At 43.0% G+C, this 19,231-nt stretch overlaps 1 protein-coding gene across 5 annotated transcripts in view; it reads left to right on the top strand.

The window, feature by feature from the left end:
* Positions 1-19,231, top strand: part of RYR3 (ryanodine receptor 3) — a 631,292-nt gene that overhangs the window by 395,531 nt on the left and 216,530 nt on the right. For all 5 annotated transcript variants that reach the window (XM_056134221.1, XM_056134222.1, XM_056134220.1 and 2 more), the window contains 6 exons: positions 964-1,000; positions 2,463-2,626; positions 6,221-6,386; positions 15,750-15,836; positions 16,262-16,488; positions 17,760-18,555. In XM_056134221.1, coding sequence (XP_055990196.1) covers positions 964-1,000; positions 2,463-2,626; positions 6,221-6,386; positions 15,750-15,836; positions 16,262-16,488; positions 17,760-18,555 — 1,477 coding nt within the window. The remainder of the gene's footprint in view (positions 1-963; positions 1,001-2,462; positions 2,627-6,220; positions 6,387-15,749; positions 15,837-16,261; positions 16,489-17,759; positions 18,556-19,231) is intronic.

Below are 19,231 nucleotides of genomic sequence, written 5' to 3'. Positions count from 1 at the left end.
GGTATATGTGCTTCTGTGGTGCTTCATTCAGGAACCAGTTGCAATGAAGTGGCCACATTAAGTACAAAAGTTTGTGTTCTTCCTGAGTCCACTGAGTGCTTAGCCTCCTGATGATCTGAAGTGTATACGTATAGGGAGTAAAAGGTACAAAAGTGCATGAAAAGTCATGTACTTTTGTACCTTTTACTCCCTATACGATTATTATTGTCTGTGAAGGAAATTAGAAGGTTCTGGAAGCAAAAATGTTTCCCTTAATATTAGTATGGCCAGTGTCCAACCCAGTAGCTGTGTGCTTAGAAGTAATATAAATTCTTCCCTTCTAATAATGATTATATTGCTTTGCTTTTCTTTATAAGGTGTGTATATACGGGTAAATATTATATATGTGTGTATGTATATGTATATTTGCACACATACCTATATCTTATATTTCTTTTCTCTAATATGTGGGTTCAAATTTTATTATTATACAAACCACTCCCAGATGTATTTAAGGGGATCATCCATGCAGTGGAGCAAATCTAGGGCCACACTAACTCAAGGCATATGCTCTATCCCATATGGGCCATCCCTGGCCCCATTAATTTCCTTCTTTCTCAGATTGTCTTGTCTAAGTTTCCTCTAGAGTTACACCATCTACCAAGTTTTGTAACAAGTACTTTTGCTTGAGAGAATAGGATAATATATTCAGATGTATCCCTGCTTATGTTATTATAATTTGCCCCACGGCTAACCTGCCATCGGGATTGTGGAACGAGCATTAAAAGTCACAGCGAGTCTGCCACTGCCACTTTGGAACAGGCCACCAATGAAAAATCCCCTTAAAGTTGGGAGTCACTCATGTGTAGAAAGTAGATAATCTCCTAAATTTGCCTTCATCATGAAGATAGAGAAATTGACTTTCGGGTTTGTAGCATTCTCTATACAACTGAATAACTGAAATATGGATTATCTTCCCCCCAGGAAACAGATTCAGGAAATGCTCTCTCATACAACAACAGTAAGTAAATGTGCTCAATTATGGTTTTAATTATTTGGTTCTTTGCTGTGCCTCATAATATGCCCCTTACAGCAAGATCTGTCTAGAGAACCGCTCTAATTGCCAATTACTCTGCCTTAATATCCATCATAATGCTTCAAGAGGATGTCAAAGGCATTTTGTCAAAGAAGGGAAAGACAGTTATTCAGTGTTCAGCAGAATCTCTACCTGGAGCTCCTAATTGGGCATCATTGTGCAGTTGTTGCTCATTTGTCACCAAGGATCTAGCACTGCTTGTTTGATTAAAATAAACATCAGTTGGATAGGGAGGAGCTCTTAATTTAATCCTTTTGTTTGCTCTTTCATGTAAACTTCTATGAGTCAGCTCTTCCATGTCTCTGAGTGGTGCCAGGAATAATGTTAGAACAATCAGAAGAGAAGAAGCAGGGAGCCAGCCCACAAGCCACTGGAGATAATTTTTGGGTCCTTTTTTTTCACAACTAAACAGTAGTCAGGAAACCACATATCCTAATTTCTTGATTTTTTTTTAATTTAGAAAAAAAGCACATTTTCTACATGAATACCTGTCACCTTTTCTATGAAGTTCTCCTGCAATCCAGAGGGCACAGGTTAAGCATCATAAGGGACAAGATTCTTGTAGTAGCATGTCCCCTTATTAGTATCATGAACATGTTGTCCATCTTCCTTTTTTTAACTCCCACAGCAATCCCAGAAGATGGACAATATTTTGAACTTTGTGGCATCAGGAGGACAAATGATTTGTTCAAGGTCACACAATTGATAGCTGACTATACGAGTGTGTGTTTGACCCTTGATCTTGTCAAAAAAAAATGTGACAGACTACAAACAAAAATAACTTTATTAAGAGTAAATGTGCTCAGTTTCACTAAGTAAATGATAAGCAGTCACTTAGCTTAGTCCTTTTGCTATTTTCATAAGACAGTGATAGACTTTACAAATAGATGTGACATGTGCCAAGAGCTGCTGTCACGTTCCATGTGACACATGTGGTCACCGTGTGGGCTTTTTCTTTCACCAGAATTTTCTTAGAGAGCCTTTTCTTCGGCTAAACCCAAAATAACAAAAAACAGAAAGTTACCCATGTGGCATTTGAATGTGTACGAGGCATTCTCTGACCTTGATTTCTCTCTCAAGGTGAGGGACAGTGCCCAGCTCTTTCCATCAGCCCAGGTGCCCTGGGAAGGGTTAGGATTCTCCACTGGCCATTCTGAGTAGCTGCCACTGACTTCAAAGATGGTAGATTAAGTGCTTGAGTTTCTAGGTGCCAGCACACAACAGAAGTGGAAGAAATAAGCCAAACTCCAAGCCCAGCCATGAAGCAGAACACCTCAAGAATCATGTGTGTTTTTTCAGAATGCCAAGTGGAATGCTTGTTATTCCTGCCAGTTGAACCCACTGCCCCTAGCATGACTACTCATTCCCCTCTGTGCTCTCTTCCCAGCAGTGCTACTATGCAATCCGCATCTTTGCTGGACAGGACCCCTCCTGCGTTTGGGTTGGATGGGTGACTCCGGACTATCATTTGTACAGTGAAAAGTTTGACCTGAGTAAAAACTGTACAGTGACTGTTACCCTGGGAGATGAAAGAGGCCGGGTCCATGAAAGGTAAGGGGGCCCACGGGATGGTCATGACATATCTAAAACCTGGTTCAATTTAGAGAGACTGAGAGGGACTGTTGGGAAATCTGGGCTCCCCCTGTGATTTCTAGATAATTCCTAATTTTCACATCAGAACATAAAACATTCAATCCCTGGGTACTTGAGAGAAGTCAGTGAGAAGAAATAAAAAAAGGTGTCACATCACACAACAACTGACTGACATAGAATTTCTCATTCCTAAAGTTTATAATAGCAGAATGAATTTTAATGTGTGCATGTATATATGTATACATATGCATATTGTGCATTTATATATATGCCCTAACTGGAGTGATAGTATAGCAGTTAGGGCACTTGCCTTTTGTACAGCCAAAGTAGATTCTATCTCTGGCAACCCATATGAGTCCCCTGAGCACCACCAGGAGTGATCCCTAGCATAGTGCCAGGAGTTAGCCTTGAGCACTGCAGGGTATGATAAAAAATATATGTAATTAAAAATATCAAAAAGAGAAAATTTATTAGTGATTACTAATAAAAATCAAGGTTCTTTAGGATAAGCAGTTTTAGGGACAGTCACGCCCTACCCATTGGTCAGCTTTTCTTGATACCAGAGAAAGATGCTCCGGCCATCTGGTCACTAGACGTGATACAGGAGATGTAGCCTCATTTCTTCCTAAGTGAGACTTGATAGGGTCTTTTCTCTTACAGGCACATAGAGAAATGTGAGTTGTTTCTCAAGCTGACCTTTCCCTTTACAAAATCAGATCCACTTTGCCCTCAATTCTCTTTAGATGCTACTAGATCATCAAAGACTAGTTTGGCCAGGGGTCAGTTACAGCCGCTATTTCAGAGAGAATACTGTCAGCAAGTGAACAAGAGAATGAGCTCTAAAATCAAACTGCCTGAACTTCCCCCCACTTTATTATTCATTTTAAAGCATGACTATCAGAGCCTTTTTCATTTTTTTCTCTTGGTGGAAGTGGAAACTTATGACCATACTCAGTGGTGCTTGGGGGTTACTCCTGTTCTGTGCTCAGGGGTCACTCCTGGCAGTGCTTAGGGAACCATTGATGGTGCCAGAATTTAAATCACTGTCTGCTTCCTCTAAGGCAAGCATTTTAACCCCATACTATTCCCCTAGTCCCATCTATATTTTCAGTTGATAAATCAGTTTACAACAACATCAGGAGTTTACAACAACGTCAGGAGTATAACATAGTGTTTATATGTATAAATGGTTTACTATGCCTCTGATTCTCCCTTCCCTCTCAAAACCATCTTAGTTTTCAGAGTCTAGTAAATAAACTCCCTCAGTTTAATCTGGTTTCTCTTATTACTAGAGTTAACTGTGGATCATTTACTTAAACTCCTGGGCTTCCTTCCATTTCCTCATATATAAATTAGAATGATAGCTCCAATCTCAGTGTTGTGAGGCTTAAATGAAATAACCAGTAGAAACAGCCTAGAAGAGTGCCACAGCATATGGCTTCTTAAATATCAATAGCACTGTATAGCACTGTCCTCCCGTTGTTCATCGATTTGCTTGAGCGGGCACCAGTAATGTCTCCATTGTGAGACTTGTTGTTACCGGCATATTGGGGAGCTTGCCAGGCTCTGCCGTGTGGTTGGAATACTCTTGGTAGCTTGCTGGGCTCTCTGAGAGGGACGGAAGAATCAAACCCTGGTTGGCCGTGTGCAAGGCAAATGCCCTACCAACTGTGCTATAGCTCTGGCCCGTTATTTCTGTATGCCATATCTCTGAGACCCATAGAAGATGCCAAGAGCAACATCTGGTCATCTTAGGAGGAAAGTACACAAAATCAACTGACCAACCCAGACCTTTTCTTCAGCCTGAAAAATTGAATGCAAATGAACCCATCCCAGTTGAATTTTTTATTATTAGTGGCTAGTTGCCATGCCAGACACATCACTTGATTTACCTGAGCTTCCATGATTATGTTTCTTATAAAAATTAATACATTAACATCAAGAATAAGACCCATTATACAGAAGGTAATGAATAATTTCTCCTTTGTTTTGCACAAGAAATAAATGTGGATTGAGGGATATAGCTCAAATACAATATACATGTCAGCATGTTGGAGGCCTGGGTTTAATCCCCAGCACAATTCTATCCCTGGAGCACACCTGAGAATAGCCCTAGGCACTTTCGGGTGTGATGAGAGATGACAGGGGAATCTTTATTAGGGAGATAGAAGGAAGTAGAAAGATGGATGGATGGATGGATGGATGGATGGATGGATGGATGGATGGATGATCCATTTCCAGGTTTCTTGGGGCATTTCTGTTGTGGACCTCATAAAATTTGAGCAAACCCCAACACTTGACACTCGCACAGTTTTGCTATAATATCGTAATTCTCCAGTAATAATCAATACATTGGAACTTCAGTAACTAAAAACCAGTAATAAAGGACCACAGTTAAGCTTTTACAGAAATCTAACAGTGCCTTTAATTCACTGGAGAAGGGAGCTGTAGCTGGCCTTTCTGAGGAAACTGCAAAGATGGATGCCCCAGAAGAAAGAGAAGAGCAAGTGCCTACTTGCTTACAAAGGAGACATCCAGTCTCACGGGAAATTACAGGTTTCTAGAGGCAAGAAGAACTCCAAAGAATTCTAGTCAAACCTTGACTTTCTAAACGAGATCATAATCCAGAGAACAGCTTTCAGAGCCAGCTGTTCCAGGAGCTGTCCGCCAGGCAGTGCTGAAGTCTCACAAGGGAGCTGAGGGAAAAAACAAAACAAACTGAGTCCTATCAGATCGTCCTGGCATCTTTAAAGGGACTGCTATAGGATGATATACAGAATACCTCTCTTGTTTAACCTGGGAGAAAAATCACTTTATATCACTCCAAGTGATTGGTTTTCTTGAGTGCTGTATACCAGGTCTGGGCTTAGGGGGAGACCCAACAAGCTGCCTCTTGCCCACAGCCATTGAGGGAATTCCCAGAGCTACTTCTCCAATCCTCATCTAGGATGTGGAATTCTAAAGTTAGGAAAAATCAAACTTTGGGACCTTAAAGCCTTTTTAGTTTTTGTAGTTGACTTTCAGTCTAAACTCTTACAACGGATCTGCATTCCAGTATTGGTTTTCTGAGAATGAGACCCACGTTGATAGGTCATAAAAAGTTCAGAAGTAGGCTAAGGAGGTGTTATGGCATCAGAGGGAAACTTTTTCCTCATTTTCTCATATTCCTAAAAAAAGTAGGTCTGAGTTCTTAAGAGTCCTATAGCTTTTACACTAAAACTTTACTAGAACTGAGAACCTAGATTTTCATTTCCGTGGCATAACAAGTACCCATAAAAGTTCACCAATGTTGACCACCCTTTGTGCAGCTCCATTCCATCTTGAATATGGGAATACTCCCATCCCCACTTTCCCATTATCTGTGCCAGGAAAACATTAAGCCTGGAAACCGTTGCTAACCATTGTGTTCTTTGGAAGGAAGTAGACTGCTAGATTGCCACCTCCCTAAAGTTAAATCTCCCTTAGAAGTTTTCTGGGTGATTTCATTTATGAGTCTTGATGATAAACTTCCTCAGTCCCAATTCTGGGCCTTTTCCTCTCTTTGGCTCCTAGTGTGAAGCGCAGCAACTGCTACATGGTCTGGGGTGGGGATGTCGTTGCCACATCCCAAAGATCAAGTCGAAGCAATGTGGACCTAGAGATTGGCTGCCTCGTGGATCTGGCAATGGGCATGTTGTCCTTTTCAGCCAACGGGAGAGAACTCGGCACCTGCTACCAGGTAGGACAGCTTCTGGCCCTGAGACAGTGGCCGCCAGTCCTGTGTGTTTACAGTTCTGTTCCTCATTGAGCATCTCCGTATTTATATCCACCTGCATGCTTTTGGAGTTGATAAACCCCTCTAAAGAAAGCAGATGAATAAAATATTAATAATAAATTTTAAAATCAGATGAGGACAGGATTAATTTTATATGATAAAATGAGTGGAAGGGCTGTAGCAATAGTACAGTGGCAGGGCATTTGCCTTGTACATGGCCATTCCCAGGCAACCCATATTGTTCCCCAAGCACAACCAGGAGGAATTACTAAATGCAGAGTCAATAGTAACCCCTGAATATTGCTGGGTGTTCCCCAAAGAGTCACTAAAATAAAATGAGTGGAGAATATCATGTATACTAGTAAGAAGATACTTATCATCTTTTCAGAAAATAAAGTTATTTCCTGGATGATAAGTAAGCTTATATTTTCCATAAAGGCTTCTCAGCTGACCTGTACAGCACAAGATGCAAAGTGGATAGGGTGCTCCTGACTATAAGAGGTGGACAGGAGTACTCCTGACTATAAGACATTTTCTTGCTCAAACTACAAACCTATAGCAACATTAATTTTCCAGTGAGTGTTCTCTTTGCAGAAATATTATTCTCATTTCCTATAGATCCTTTTAAAGCATTTATATAAATCAGTTGTCAAACTGATTTATTTGACTTACCAACCCTTGTTAAGAAAAAAATAAATCACTCAGTGCTCCTCTGGAAATCTACTTCTGTGAGCAAACAGAAAGTAATCCCCAATTGTCAGAGGCTGCTGACACCTACTTTGGAGCACTCCAGTGCCTTCTGGAGGGTAACATCACCCACTTTGGGAAATACTGATACAAACAATGTAATTCCATGTTTGGTTGATAGTGATCACCACAATAGAAAGAGTCTTAGAAAAAAAATACAGCTGTTAAGGCACTTGCCTTGCATAAAATTGGTGTGGGTTTTTTCCCCACAGATGGTCGTATGAGTACCACCAAATTGTGATACCTGAGCTAAAAGGGAGGAGTAAGCTGTCAGGACAGCTAGTGTGACTCAATCTCCTCTCCCCCGAAAATTTTCAGGAAAACCATTAATTATTCATAGAGAGGTTGCCCCAATCTCTTTTAAGCAGAAATCTCATCACTGATAATTAGATTAGCTGGGAAATGCCACCTATCATTAATCTCCTTCTAAAATTTGTCAACAAACATGAATTAGCACAGGGAGATTTTGGGAAATGCTTTGGAAAGAAGTCGCCCTAATCAAGCATTTCTCACAGCATTTAACCAAGGAAAGAAATTTTAATTTAACAATCATTTATATTCTGTAAACCTAGAATTCTACAGGGTGTAACTGGTAAATGCTAAGCAAAAGAGTTAATTTTTTTATTAGGCCTTCTTAACACTCTCAGAAGTGTCCTTAATTCAGAGAAGAAAGATCTCACTTCCACCAGGAATTATCAGGAAAACATTCCCTGTGGAATAACCTTGACTTTGGAGACAAAAAATATCAAAATAATTTTCCATGTGGAAAAATAATTACTAGGCTGAGATAATTCAAAGAAAATTAATAAAGGCAGGGAAGCAAAAGGTGTGTTTGAGGAGCAAGGGACAGAACAGAGATAACCTTTTATGAGTCATAGTGACAAATACATTTGTATAAGTAGGGAAGTATTGGTAAGAAACAAGGAGCCACTGCAAATTGCTGACTAGAACAATTCCAGTCAGTGTTGAGCACGCCAGTAGTCTTCCAGGGTCCCTAGTTTAGCTGACTATAGCAGGAGAAAAATTCCTGCTTCTGGGGTCTGAAATAATAGCACAGCGGGGAGGGCATTTACCTTGCATGTGGCCGACCCAGGTTCAATTCCCAGCATTCCATATGGTCCCTCAAAAAGCATATATATATATATATATATATATATATATATATATATATATTCCATGCAAGTGAGCATATTCCCATATTCCACCATATTCCAGCATTAGCCCCAGGATACAGGCTCCAGGATGAAAAATCTCTTGGTGACAAGTTGGCCCCTAGTCAGAAAGGTGGTGTCTGTAGGGTAGGCATAGAGTGGTTCTACATCTGAAATGTTTTATGACCAAGAACAGATAGCCCGAGCCCTTCCCAAGGACTGAGGACAGCCTACCAGAGCAGAAAAGCACTCTAGTACCTCTTGGCCTGGGTCACTGTGCAGCTGGGGAAATGTGGCCTCATCAACCGTCCACTGTAGGTCTGGCCCAACAGCTGCAGCTAGTCGACCATTCCAGAGTCCTCCGAACTTGGCTTTGAGGCAGAAAAATTTGTCTTATTTGTCTAGTTCTTTCCCATAGTTCTACCTTCCCCTCCCTCCTGCCCAACCCCTACCAGTTCCCTTAAAAAATACTTAACTGATGTCCTTCAGAATCCCATTAGCGTTTTCCCATTAACTGTTGAAATGAGTTTGACTGAAGGGCTGTCCCTGTGCTGCAGAGAAGCGCTACAGGATCTAATAAGTTTTAAGACCAGCTGGGCTTTGGAGGGCTATCAATAAATAAATAAGTAAATAGCCACGGCATTCACATCTGCGGAGCTGTCGCACACAGAACAGACACTGTGGCTCTTATGGATTCAATCTGTCTCCAGTGGTGCTGGGCTGGTCATTTGCCTTCTCTGAGCTTCGAGTAGGCTCCTTTCCATCTGAGCTCCTTCCTCTGACCTCTCCCTTCCTGTCAGTCCTTATTACTCTTCTGGGCTGGGAGTGCCAATTATGTGAACAAGGGCCTTTTGGAATCCGTCCCTGCCCCAGGGAAGATGGTAGCATGTCCACAGCTGTATACCTGTTCTCCAGGCAAAGGGGTCATTGTTATTCTGCAGTTGTAGCCATTTTCATTTTTCAATTATCTCAAAAGAAGCAGGGCAGCAATATTTATACAGTGATGTTTCACTCAGAAAGGGCCAGTAACCAAAACAGTGGGAGAAAGGAGTCTCTCCAATGGAGTTCCTAGGCCTCCCCATTAAATACTACTGTGAAATTTAAAAACCTTTTTTTCTGTTCCATTTAATATAATCATGGGAGAAATGAGAGCTAAAATGTATGTTCCAGAAATATTCCTCATTTATCGTCGCCCTAGCCACACTGCTCCGAGTACTGAGCCCAGCTATGATTCAGATTTATGAACGGGGTTAGCTTTCAATTCAGGCCCATTCCTGTGCTCTGACCTTCACACATGATTAAAAATAAAATGCCTGTTATTGCAAGGACAAACTAGATCAGGCAGTGATTAAAGGAATCTTAAGGAGAAAGGACAAACTAGTATGTGATACTTCATGGTAGCCTCGAATCAGGGCTTTCTGCTTTGCCACTAGCAGGTAAATTCCCCCTTCTTTCTCTTGTATCTTCTCTGGCATCCCTAAAATAGCACCTGGCACCTAGCAAGAACTTGGCTTTTGTGGTCAAACTGACCCACTTGGCTGGGAAGCTGCTGTTTATTTTCAAATTGCTGTCTTTCAAGTTCCCACAGAATTAGTAGCATAGAACAGCCTGCATTGATTGTTTCATGGCTCTGCATGTTTGACAGGGTTTGTAGCTCAGTTTCTCAAAATCCAGCACAGATTCCACCTCTGTCTGGAGACTCTGGAAGGAATTTCCTCCAAGCTCAGTCAGGTTGTCAGAGTTCTTAGCTCCTTGCATCCTGCTGTCCCCCATTTGGGCTGCTTGCTGCTCCTCAAAGTTTTCCATACTCCTTCTTACATGGTCCCTTCTGTCTTCAAAGCTACCAGGGCATATCTGGTTCTTCTTGAGCATCAGATCAGACTCACTTCCCCTTCTGCCCCTGGCAGAAGAAAAATGTCAGGTCTTTAAGTATTTGGCTCATGCAGTTAGATTAGACACATGATAATATTTTATCATCAATCAGGAGTGCCATATCTGCAGAATTTCTTTTGCCACATAGCACACCCCAATTCTAGGAGTCACACCAGGGCAGGGGTCCTGAAGCATGCTAGGGTTCGACTTACCTCACCTCCCAAATTGTTATCCTTAGCCTCCTGTATGCCCAGCATTAGCGTACCTTTTTATTTTCTTTGGTTATTTGGAGGATTTTTTTCCATTTTTAATCATGATAAACTATATTATGCACAGTAGAAATACACCTACACCCTGGGCATCTTAAATGCTTTCAAAGCACTTCTCTGCAGAGAGATTAGAGAAATTTGACTGGAGTGTGGCTGGGTGGTTTGTGAATCTTTCCTGAAGAAACTGAAAATGTACCACCTGTAGTAGTCTGGAGCCTTCCTGTTACTGGTGTAACTGTTCAACAGAGGAAACAGCACAGACCTCTCTACCCGTCAGCATAGACACAAAAGATTCTGAACTGATGCTCGTGAAGCATTTCAGCCACCAGCATTCTTCCTGCTTCCTGTGGCAATGACTTGAGGGTTGCTTCCTGTTCTTAATGTCACATATTTGGGAACTTTTGAAATCTGGAACTCTCTCAAGGATGACTCTTGCCTCATCATCAAAGTCACAGCATATCAAATCAGAAGTTTCTATTTGTGTCTTCCTGCAGATAACCCAGAGACTGACACAAAGCTGGTAAATAATAAGTATGAAATATACATGTATTAAGCATCCTTTCTTAAGCCTAATTCTGACATACCCAGCATTTGTGGAAGTCCCTTCCCCATTTCTTACTTTTATAAGTATATATCTTTCCCTGTGGCACCCCAAGCATTGGATTTATACCAAATGTTTATACCTGAATTGGAAACTCATTGCGTGTGCAGGCATGACTGCATGCTTGGCACAAGTCTGAGAACTGGCAAATCTGCCTGTCTCATCATGAGTAAATAATACTATCATACCATACAGCTTTCAAAGTAACGTAGAGCCAGAAAAAGCCAGAAGAGGGGGGAAATTGTTTTGTTTAGAAGTGAAATAATTTTAACTGAGAGGATGCTTTTTCTCTGGAGCCTGGGGTGACAGGTGTTCCCTAAAGAAGGACATAGGTAACCCTTGTGGAATGCTGTTAAGGTGATATCACAACCCAAGTTGGGGTGCAGGTAATGCCAGAGTGAAAAAGTCACCAAAATGTGTTTTTATCAATTTAATATCTTTTTTTGTTTGTTTGGGGGCTGCACCTGGCAGTGATCAAAGATCAGTTTGGTGGGCTCAAAGAACCATATGGGATTCCTGGGATGATACCAGGGTCAGCTGCCTGCAAGGCAAATGCCCTACCCACTGTACTATCTTTCCAGCCCCTTAATCTTTAAGTATAGAGGAAGTTAATAATAAAAGAAAGCCTGTAGGGCCAAGATTGAGCTCAGAAGGATTCACCATGAAGCTGGAGAAATTTTTATAGTGAGTAGAACACTTGCCATGTACCCAGCCAACCTAAGTTCAATCCTTGGGACCCCATATGGTTTCCTGAGCTCCATCAAGAGTGAGCACAGAACCAGGAATAAACCTGAGCACAGCTGGATGTAAAACACACACACACACACACACACACACACACACACACACACACACTACAAAATTTAAAAAAAAAACAGGCTTTGTAGGTTTGATCCCTGCCACCACATGGTCTCCCAGGTACAGAACTCAAAAACCCCTTTGAGCACCTCTGTGTGTGGCTCAGAAACATACAAAAACACACCTCTCATGAGTGCTCTCATGAAAAGAAATTGCACCCATATTTGCTTTTTCCCTCCTTCCCTTGATTTAGGGGCCACACACAGTATTGCTCTGTGCTATGTTGTCAGCATACACAGCAGAAACCTCACTCCACCTGTGAGTTTCCAAGAAAAAAGGCACATGGGCGCACAGGAGACTCTAGCGTTCAGCGGCCAAGAGCCACCTCCCCAGGCTGGACAATGGCAACAGGCAGACGAAGGACCAAGGGAACAGAGAAATAGGAACCGGGCCCTAGGCTGGTTGGTAGACAGTTTATTTCTCTCTCTCTCTTCCCCCATGTAGTTCAATCTCTCCCCTTACAGTGCAATCATAGTCATCATTTTGGCTGTAATCCCGAGTCATCACAGTTCCATCATTCTTGTCTCCTTGTAGACCTAAAAGTCCTCTCCCTCATTATGTCTTTTTCCTCATCTCATCATCATCGTATAATTGTCCTCTAGTTCTAGTCATCATCATATACTCCTCAATGACTTCAAAATCCCAAAGTCTCAGTTCTCATCCTCCTAGTCATCGACTTCCTAGTTCCAAAAGTCCCGAAGTCCCCAAATCTTCAAAGTCCCCATTCTCATCCTCCTTCTAGTACCAAAGTCCCAAAGTCTCCAAAGTCCCTGTTCTCATCCTCCTTCTAGTCCCATAGTCCCAAAATCTCCAAAGTCCCCATTCTTCTCCTCTAGTCTTCAATGTCTAGTCATGGACCTTCTTGTCCCCTCTTACCCCTTACAGCATAGTTATATAGCAATCATGAATGGTGGGGATATATAAAGGTGGGGTTGAACATTATCATAACAACAAAGAGATGCAAAGCCACTCTGTCAGGAAATTAACTCAAGGACAAAATCTCATCTGAGGGTTCAGCACTCCATATTATTAGGAGATCCGCTCAAGGTTAGGATTTTATCCAGAGTGTATTGCATTCTCCTTTCCTCAGCTAGTAATCCATTAAAACAATCATAGTTGAGGCTGACACCTAAGTATAGTAGATACACAGGACAGATAGATTGCTCCATAGCTGGAAGCCTGCCTCATGAGCAAAGGGGAGAAGGCATCTGGAATAGAGAAGGGATCACTAAGAAAAAGATGGCTGGAGGAATCATTCGGGATGGGAGATGTGTGCAGAAACTGAATAAAGGACCAAACATGATAACCTCTCAGGGTCTGTATTGCAAACCAAATGCCCAAAAGTACAGAGAGATTATGAGGAATCATGTCTGCCATGGAGGCAGGGGGAGGGTGGGAAAGGGGGAGTATACCAGGGATATTGGTGGTGGGGAATGTGCACTGGTGGAGGGATGGGTATTTTATCATTGTGTGATTGTAACTTAAACATGAAAGCTTGTAACTATCTCATGGTGATTCAATAAAATTTAAAAAAAGAAAAGAAAATGAAATTTTAACAAATAAATAAATAAAATGTTTTATTCCCTGGGGAGAAAAAAAAACAATCATAGTTAATTTACTTCTTGTAACATTTCTAGTCAGTTTGCTTGAACACAGTAAGAGATATATTAAGCTTAAATGTTGACTCTTCCTGGGGATATCTCCCTATATATTCCAGACCTCAGTCATCAGGCCAGGTTAGTCTTTCCTAACCCCAGCAGGATCCTTATTCAGTTACTTCTTTGGGGGTCATGAAAGATTTTGTCCCATGACCATGCTCTTAACTTATTATATTTATGGTGCTTAGCTTGTCTCCTTTCAATGCCAGGATGGCTTAGAGCTTGCCCTGGGTCCATCCAGTCATTCTCTTTGTTGGGACCCTGCTTTTAGAGTGCTAGGAACTAAGGGCAACTGAAGTTTAAGTCAAGTAAATATGGTTGCCCAGGAGTAAATATTATTTTGGAATCAATTAACTCCCATGTTACAAAGCATAGCATTAACTGTCTTCCTGAGTCTATACAAAAAGGACATTGCTAAATAAACCATGCAAATTATACAAAGGAAAGAGAAAAGCAATATAGGATTATTAGTGCTTGATGGAATTGGGTGTGCCTCAGGGGCACTGTTGTGGGAGTGGCTCAGTAAACCTAAGCTTCCCGAGGGAGGAGCAAGAACAAGCCAGTGTTATCCAACACCCACCCTACACACTCTCTATGTATTTGTTTTCTATTCGTGACTAATAATGATTTTAAGAGACATACCTTTTTTGGTCTCATCATTTCCACCCATCAGGGAGTTGGGCTAGTTCGATCTTCCTTGGTGTCTCACAAGGCTGCCAATGAAATATGGACTGGGTTGAGTTCTTTTCTGGAGCCTGAGGTCATTTTCCAAACTTACCTTTCTGTTAGAATTTCATTTCTTGCATTTGTAGAGCTCAGGCCATTGTTTCTGTCTCCAGCCTCGGGCTCCCTTGAGACCCCAGAATTATTGATCACATGGTTTCCTCACAGGCAGCCCTCAACAAAGCAATGCCATTGAGTTTAGAGAAACTACGAACCTCACATAGGATTACCTGATCAAAGCAGAGGCCATCTATTCACTGCAGTTCCATTCTGTGTGCTAGTAACAGAACACAGATGCTGGGGGAGAAGTATTAGGCAAAAGGGACAGTCAATGGAGGGAAACTGAGGGTATGTCCACCACACTCAACAACCCTTTTAGTTTGAGGACTCCCCAACATTGCAAAATTCTCTAATACTTATATTGCCTAAAGGACTTTCTTTAATGCAGTCGGAAGTCCCAGTTTAGTTGGCAGAATGAAAGCTCAGTTTCTTCCACAACCAGTAATCAAAAACCCCACATCAAAGTGAGCCTTCTAAGCGGAGCCTCTGGTATCATAAATAAATAAACACACATGTCTCATTTAAGTGGAAGCTAAGAGATAGTGAATCCTGCAGCTTTTAATACAAGGATTGGAATGGTTGAGAGTGAGAGGGAGCATGGCAAGAGGTGGAGGAGGCCAGAGGATAGAGAGGAAAGAGACTGCAGAGACAGAGTCTATGGCTATAACACAGCAGTTTATCTTTTGTCCAGGGAATGTCTAGGAGTCTCTGCAGAGACTGGGTTTCCATGACCATACGAAAGGCTACTACTGATATCTGGCAGGCAGTGGCCAGAGTTGACATTGTGAGACACAGGACAGCACCAGGACAAAGTCTTACCCCACCCAAGTTGTCTGCAGTGCTGAGGTTGAGAGGACCCTTCCCTCATCCCTCTGTCTAAGAGTTCCCCTGCCTTACTGGAATAATATGTGAATTTGCCTTCAAAGACAGACTGAAGTCATCATGCTACCCTTGGGCATTAGCTTCACTGGGCAGCAATGACTGAGGAGGTGCCAAGTACATCCGTTCTCTGTGAAGAACTCAGTGTTCAGTGCCCAGAAGTGGACACTGCCTTTGGTGGCAAGTTAGTACATCCCCTACCTGGGACATTGCAGGGCGGGGGTAGGAAGAGGAAGATGGGGGCATTGGCTGCAGTTACCCAAGAGATAGATGAAAGGGCATGAGATGGTTCAGACCCTGGTAGAGAACGTGTGAGAACTTCCAGTGCAGGGGTGCAAGCATCCCCTATCAAGAAGTGCCAAGTCTCTCTAAATTGCTGGGCAGTGGGGTCCTGGTGGCTCACCGGCTCTTTTCACTGGAGGTTAGAATCACATTGTAGATGTTCACTCCCAATGACTTAGGCTGCAGTGATACCATCTGGACTATCCTCGCTCCCTCTTTCTTTTCAGGTGGAGCCCAACACCAAAGTGTTCCCAGCAGTTTTCCTGCAACCTACGAGCACTTCTTTGTTTCAGTTTGAACTGGGGAAGCTAAAGGTATTTATCTGCCTCAACCACACTCCCCTACCCCTATCTAAGGGTTATGGTAAGAGAAAATAGCATTAGCCTTTAGGAGAATACATTCAAACCTCAGAAAATAGGGGACACCCTCACTGCTTGCTTCTCACATGCTCCCGGCCTCAGGCTATGAATTTCATGTGGTAGGTATAGCGGTCTATCCAATGGTAGATTCTCAGTATCCCCTTCTCGTACTTCTACTGGATGCTGAAGGAGTTAACTCAGCACCCTCTAATACAAGGTCTTCATTAATGTTGATGCACTCTTAGAGGACCCCAAATATCTTTGTCTTTCTTTAATTTGCTCTAAGCATATCAGTTATCATGAACCAAGTGTATTATCCAGACCCTGACTCTGTATCACAAGTGTTTTCCTCACTAATGCCCCCCCCCACCTTGCCTCAGAATACAATGCCGCTGTCGGCAGCCATATTTAAAAGTGAAGAGAAGAACCTAGTGCCTCAGTGTCCCCCTCGGCTTGACGTCCAAACCATTCAGCCTGTGCTCTGGAGCCGCATGCCGAACAGCTTTCTGAAAGTGGAGACTGAGCGGGTGAGCGAGCGCCATGGCTGGGTGGTACAGTGCCTGGAGCCATTGCAGATGATGGCACTCTACATCCCTGAGGAGAACAGGTAACAGCAAGATCCACAGAGGAAGGGGCAGACTTGGGAGGCAAGGAAAGGCCAAGGTTTAGGGTACATCAGTGGTGATGAGTTAACTGTGTATATCAAAACCAAGCATTAACACTATTATAAACATGTCACCCCGACTGGAGTAAAGGTTTTAAGTTTTCCAAGAGGGCTGAGACTGGGAGGGCATTTTGGTGTAAGGACATTGACGCTGGTGAAGAGATGCAGTGTTTGGAGCAGTGTAGGTCTCAAACTGCGATTAGCAGTATTGTTAATCATGGTGCCTAAAAAAATTGAAAGAGTGGAGCAAGAATAGCATAGGGTGCCTGACTTATGGTCATATATAGTCACCACATATGATCCTCCAACCCTGCCAGGAGTGAAACCTCAGCATTAAGTCGGGAGTAATCCCTGAGTACCTACAAGTGTGACCCTCCGAAATTTAGAAGGGGAAACAAACGCAAGTTACACCGTGAAATATGAGTTATTGATGACAAGAAAGGGAAGAATGTGTCATGGCTAAGATGCTTAGAGAATGCAGAATCAGGCTTTTGACCCCACCATGGTAAGAGATACCCCTGATCTACAGTATTGTGAACATTCTGGACTCTTGAAATGATATAAATGATATAAATAAGCTATTCCAATCCAGAATGATACCACGGTGGGTTAGAAGCTTGCCTTCCACTGGGCCAACTTGCCCTTCGATCCCTGAGTGAGCACAGGGCCAGAAGTAACTTTTGAGCATCTCTGAACCCCAAAAAACAAAAGTAAAAAACAAGTGTGATATTCTAAAAGGTATCAGAAATAGTCTTCACAATGGTAAATAGATAGTTTGGGGCCCCTGTATAATCCCCAGATAAAATAAGGTTATCTTAAGGTGGGGGGAGGGAAGTGTCCTTGAATTATGGTCTAGATCCAGCCACTGTGCTTATGTGGGTTAGGGCAAGTACTCATGTATCTGAGCCTTAGTCTGGTCGGTCTGATTTGAGAAACTTCACCCTTTCAGATCAGATAAATCATGCCTTTTAAGACTTTTGATATACTTTTGGTTAGAATGGGTGGGGGTGGGGGGTCTATAGGAACTAGGATACAGGCTGGGATCAAAGAAAGAGAAAGAGAAGTTGGAAGAGGAAATGGGACTGGGATTCTTGTGTTCCAATTCCTCTGCCTCCACGGGGTTGAGTGAACTCCCTGGGTATTCAGAGATGGAGACTTCCACTCTAGGTCTTTTTTTACCCAGTGGATTTGCTGACCACTTGTCCTGTCCTCAGGTGTGTGGATATCCTAGAGCTTTGTGAGCAGGAGGACCTGATGCGGTTCCATTTCCACACACTGAGACTCTACAGCGCTGTGTGTGCCCTGGGAAACAGCCGAGTGGCTTACGCCTTGTGTAGCCACGTCGACCTCTCCCAGCTCTTCTACGCCATTGACAACAAGTACCTCCCTGGCCTCCTTCGGTCTGGTTTCTATGACCTGCTCATCAGCATCCACCTCGCCAATGCCAAGGAGAGGAAGCTTATGATGAAGAATGAATACATTATCCCCATTACCAGCACCACCAGGAAAATCCACCTGTACCCAGATGGATCCAAGAGGCACGGATTGCCTGGGGTAGGCCTAAGAACATGCCTCAAGCCAGGGTTCAAGTTCTCCACCCCTTGCTTTGTTGTGACCAGCGAAGAGCACCAGAAACAGAGTCCTGAGATTCCCCTAGAGATTCTCAAGACAAAAGCACTGACCATGCTGACAGAAGCAGTGCAGTGCAGTGGGGCTCACATCCGGGACCCAGTTGGGGGATCTGTGGAGTTCCAGTTTGTGCCTGTGCTGAAACTCATCGGAACCTTGCTGGTCATGGGGGTATTTGATGATGATGACATTCGGCATATCCTCCTTCTCATCGATCCCTCTGTATTTGGGGAGCACAGTGGAGAGACAGAGGAGGGAGCTGAGAAGGAGGAAGTGGCCCAGGAGGAGGAGAAAGCTGTGGAGGCTGGGGAAAAGGCCAGCAAGGAGGCTCCAGTCAAAGGCTTGCTGCAGACACGATTACCGGAATCCGTCAAACTGCAGGTAATTTGGGGCAGCAAAGATGGCGCCCTTGGAAAAGAGCTGAGGAGGGTGGCAGTATGGCCAGGTGGTGAGGTTCAGGCCATTAGCACTGGCTGGCGAGCACTGCAGCAGAATGCTCAGAGACAGTGCTCACTGACATGCTTGGTTCTGACATGAGCTATATTCCCTAAATCACCCTGTCACAAAAATAAAACATCAGCCCTTGGGAGCTTTAGAGTTGTTTTTTTTCTCCTACCTGTGATGTATTTGCCCTCATCATATCTCTTACCCTTTGAGGTTGAAAGACTTATTTGTGAGATCCTGGCTGGGGAGGGGGACATCTCTGCTGTGAACTAGACTGATGGTGTGATTCACATGGTGATCACACTTGTCACTTGCTCTTTTGCAGCCATACTGATGCAGATATGTTGGTATTCACATTCAAAGAAATTTCCAACTGGGTTTAGGAAGAGAGCCAAGCTCATTGAGGGTCACCCCTTTGCATCACCTAAGGGGTCTCACTAGTTCCTAAAACATATTGGTAGGGTAGAACTCAGATTCTCATAGTCCTACCCAGATACATGCCAATTTCAATGATGCATTAAAGACAATAACTTGTGTTTGCTGGACACCAAGAAAGAGAAATGAAAATGAATCTAGTTGAATAGTCCACCCTTTGGAGTGAGCCTGGCTCAGG

The sequence above is a fragment of the Sorex fumeus genome, unplaced genomic scaffold (assembly GCF_029834395.1).
Source record: "Sorex fumeus unplaced genomic scaffold, SorFum_2.1 ptg000098l, whole genome shotgun sequence".
NCBI lineage: Eukaryota > Metazoa > Chordata > Mammalia > Eulipotyphla > Soricidae > Sorex > Sorex fumeus.
The sequence above is the reverse complement of the archived record's forward strand: the minus strand, read 5'-3'. Positions and strand labels throughout refer to the sequence as shown.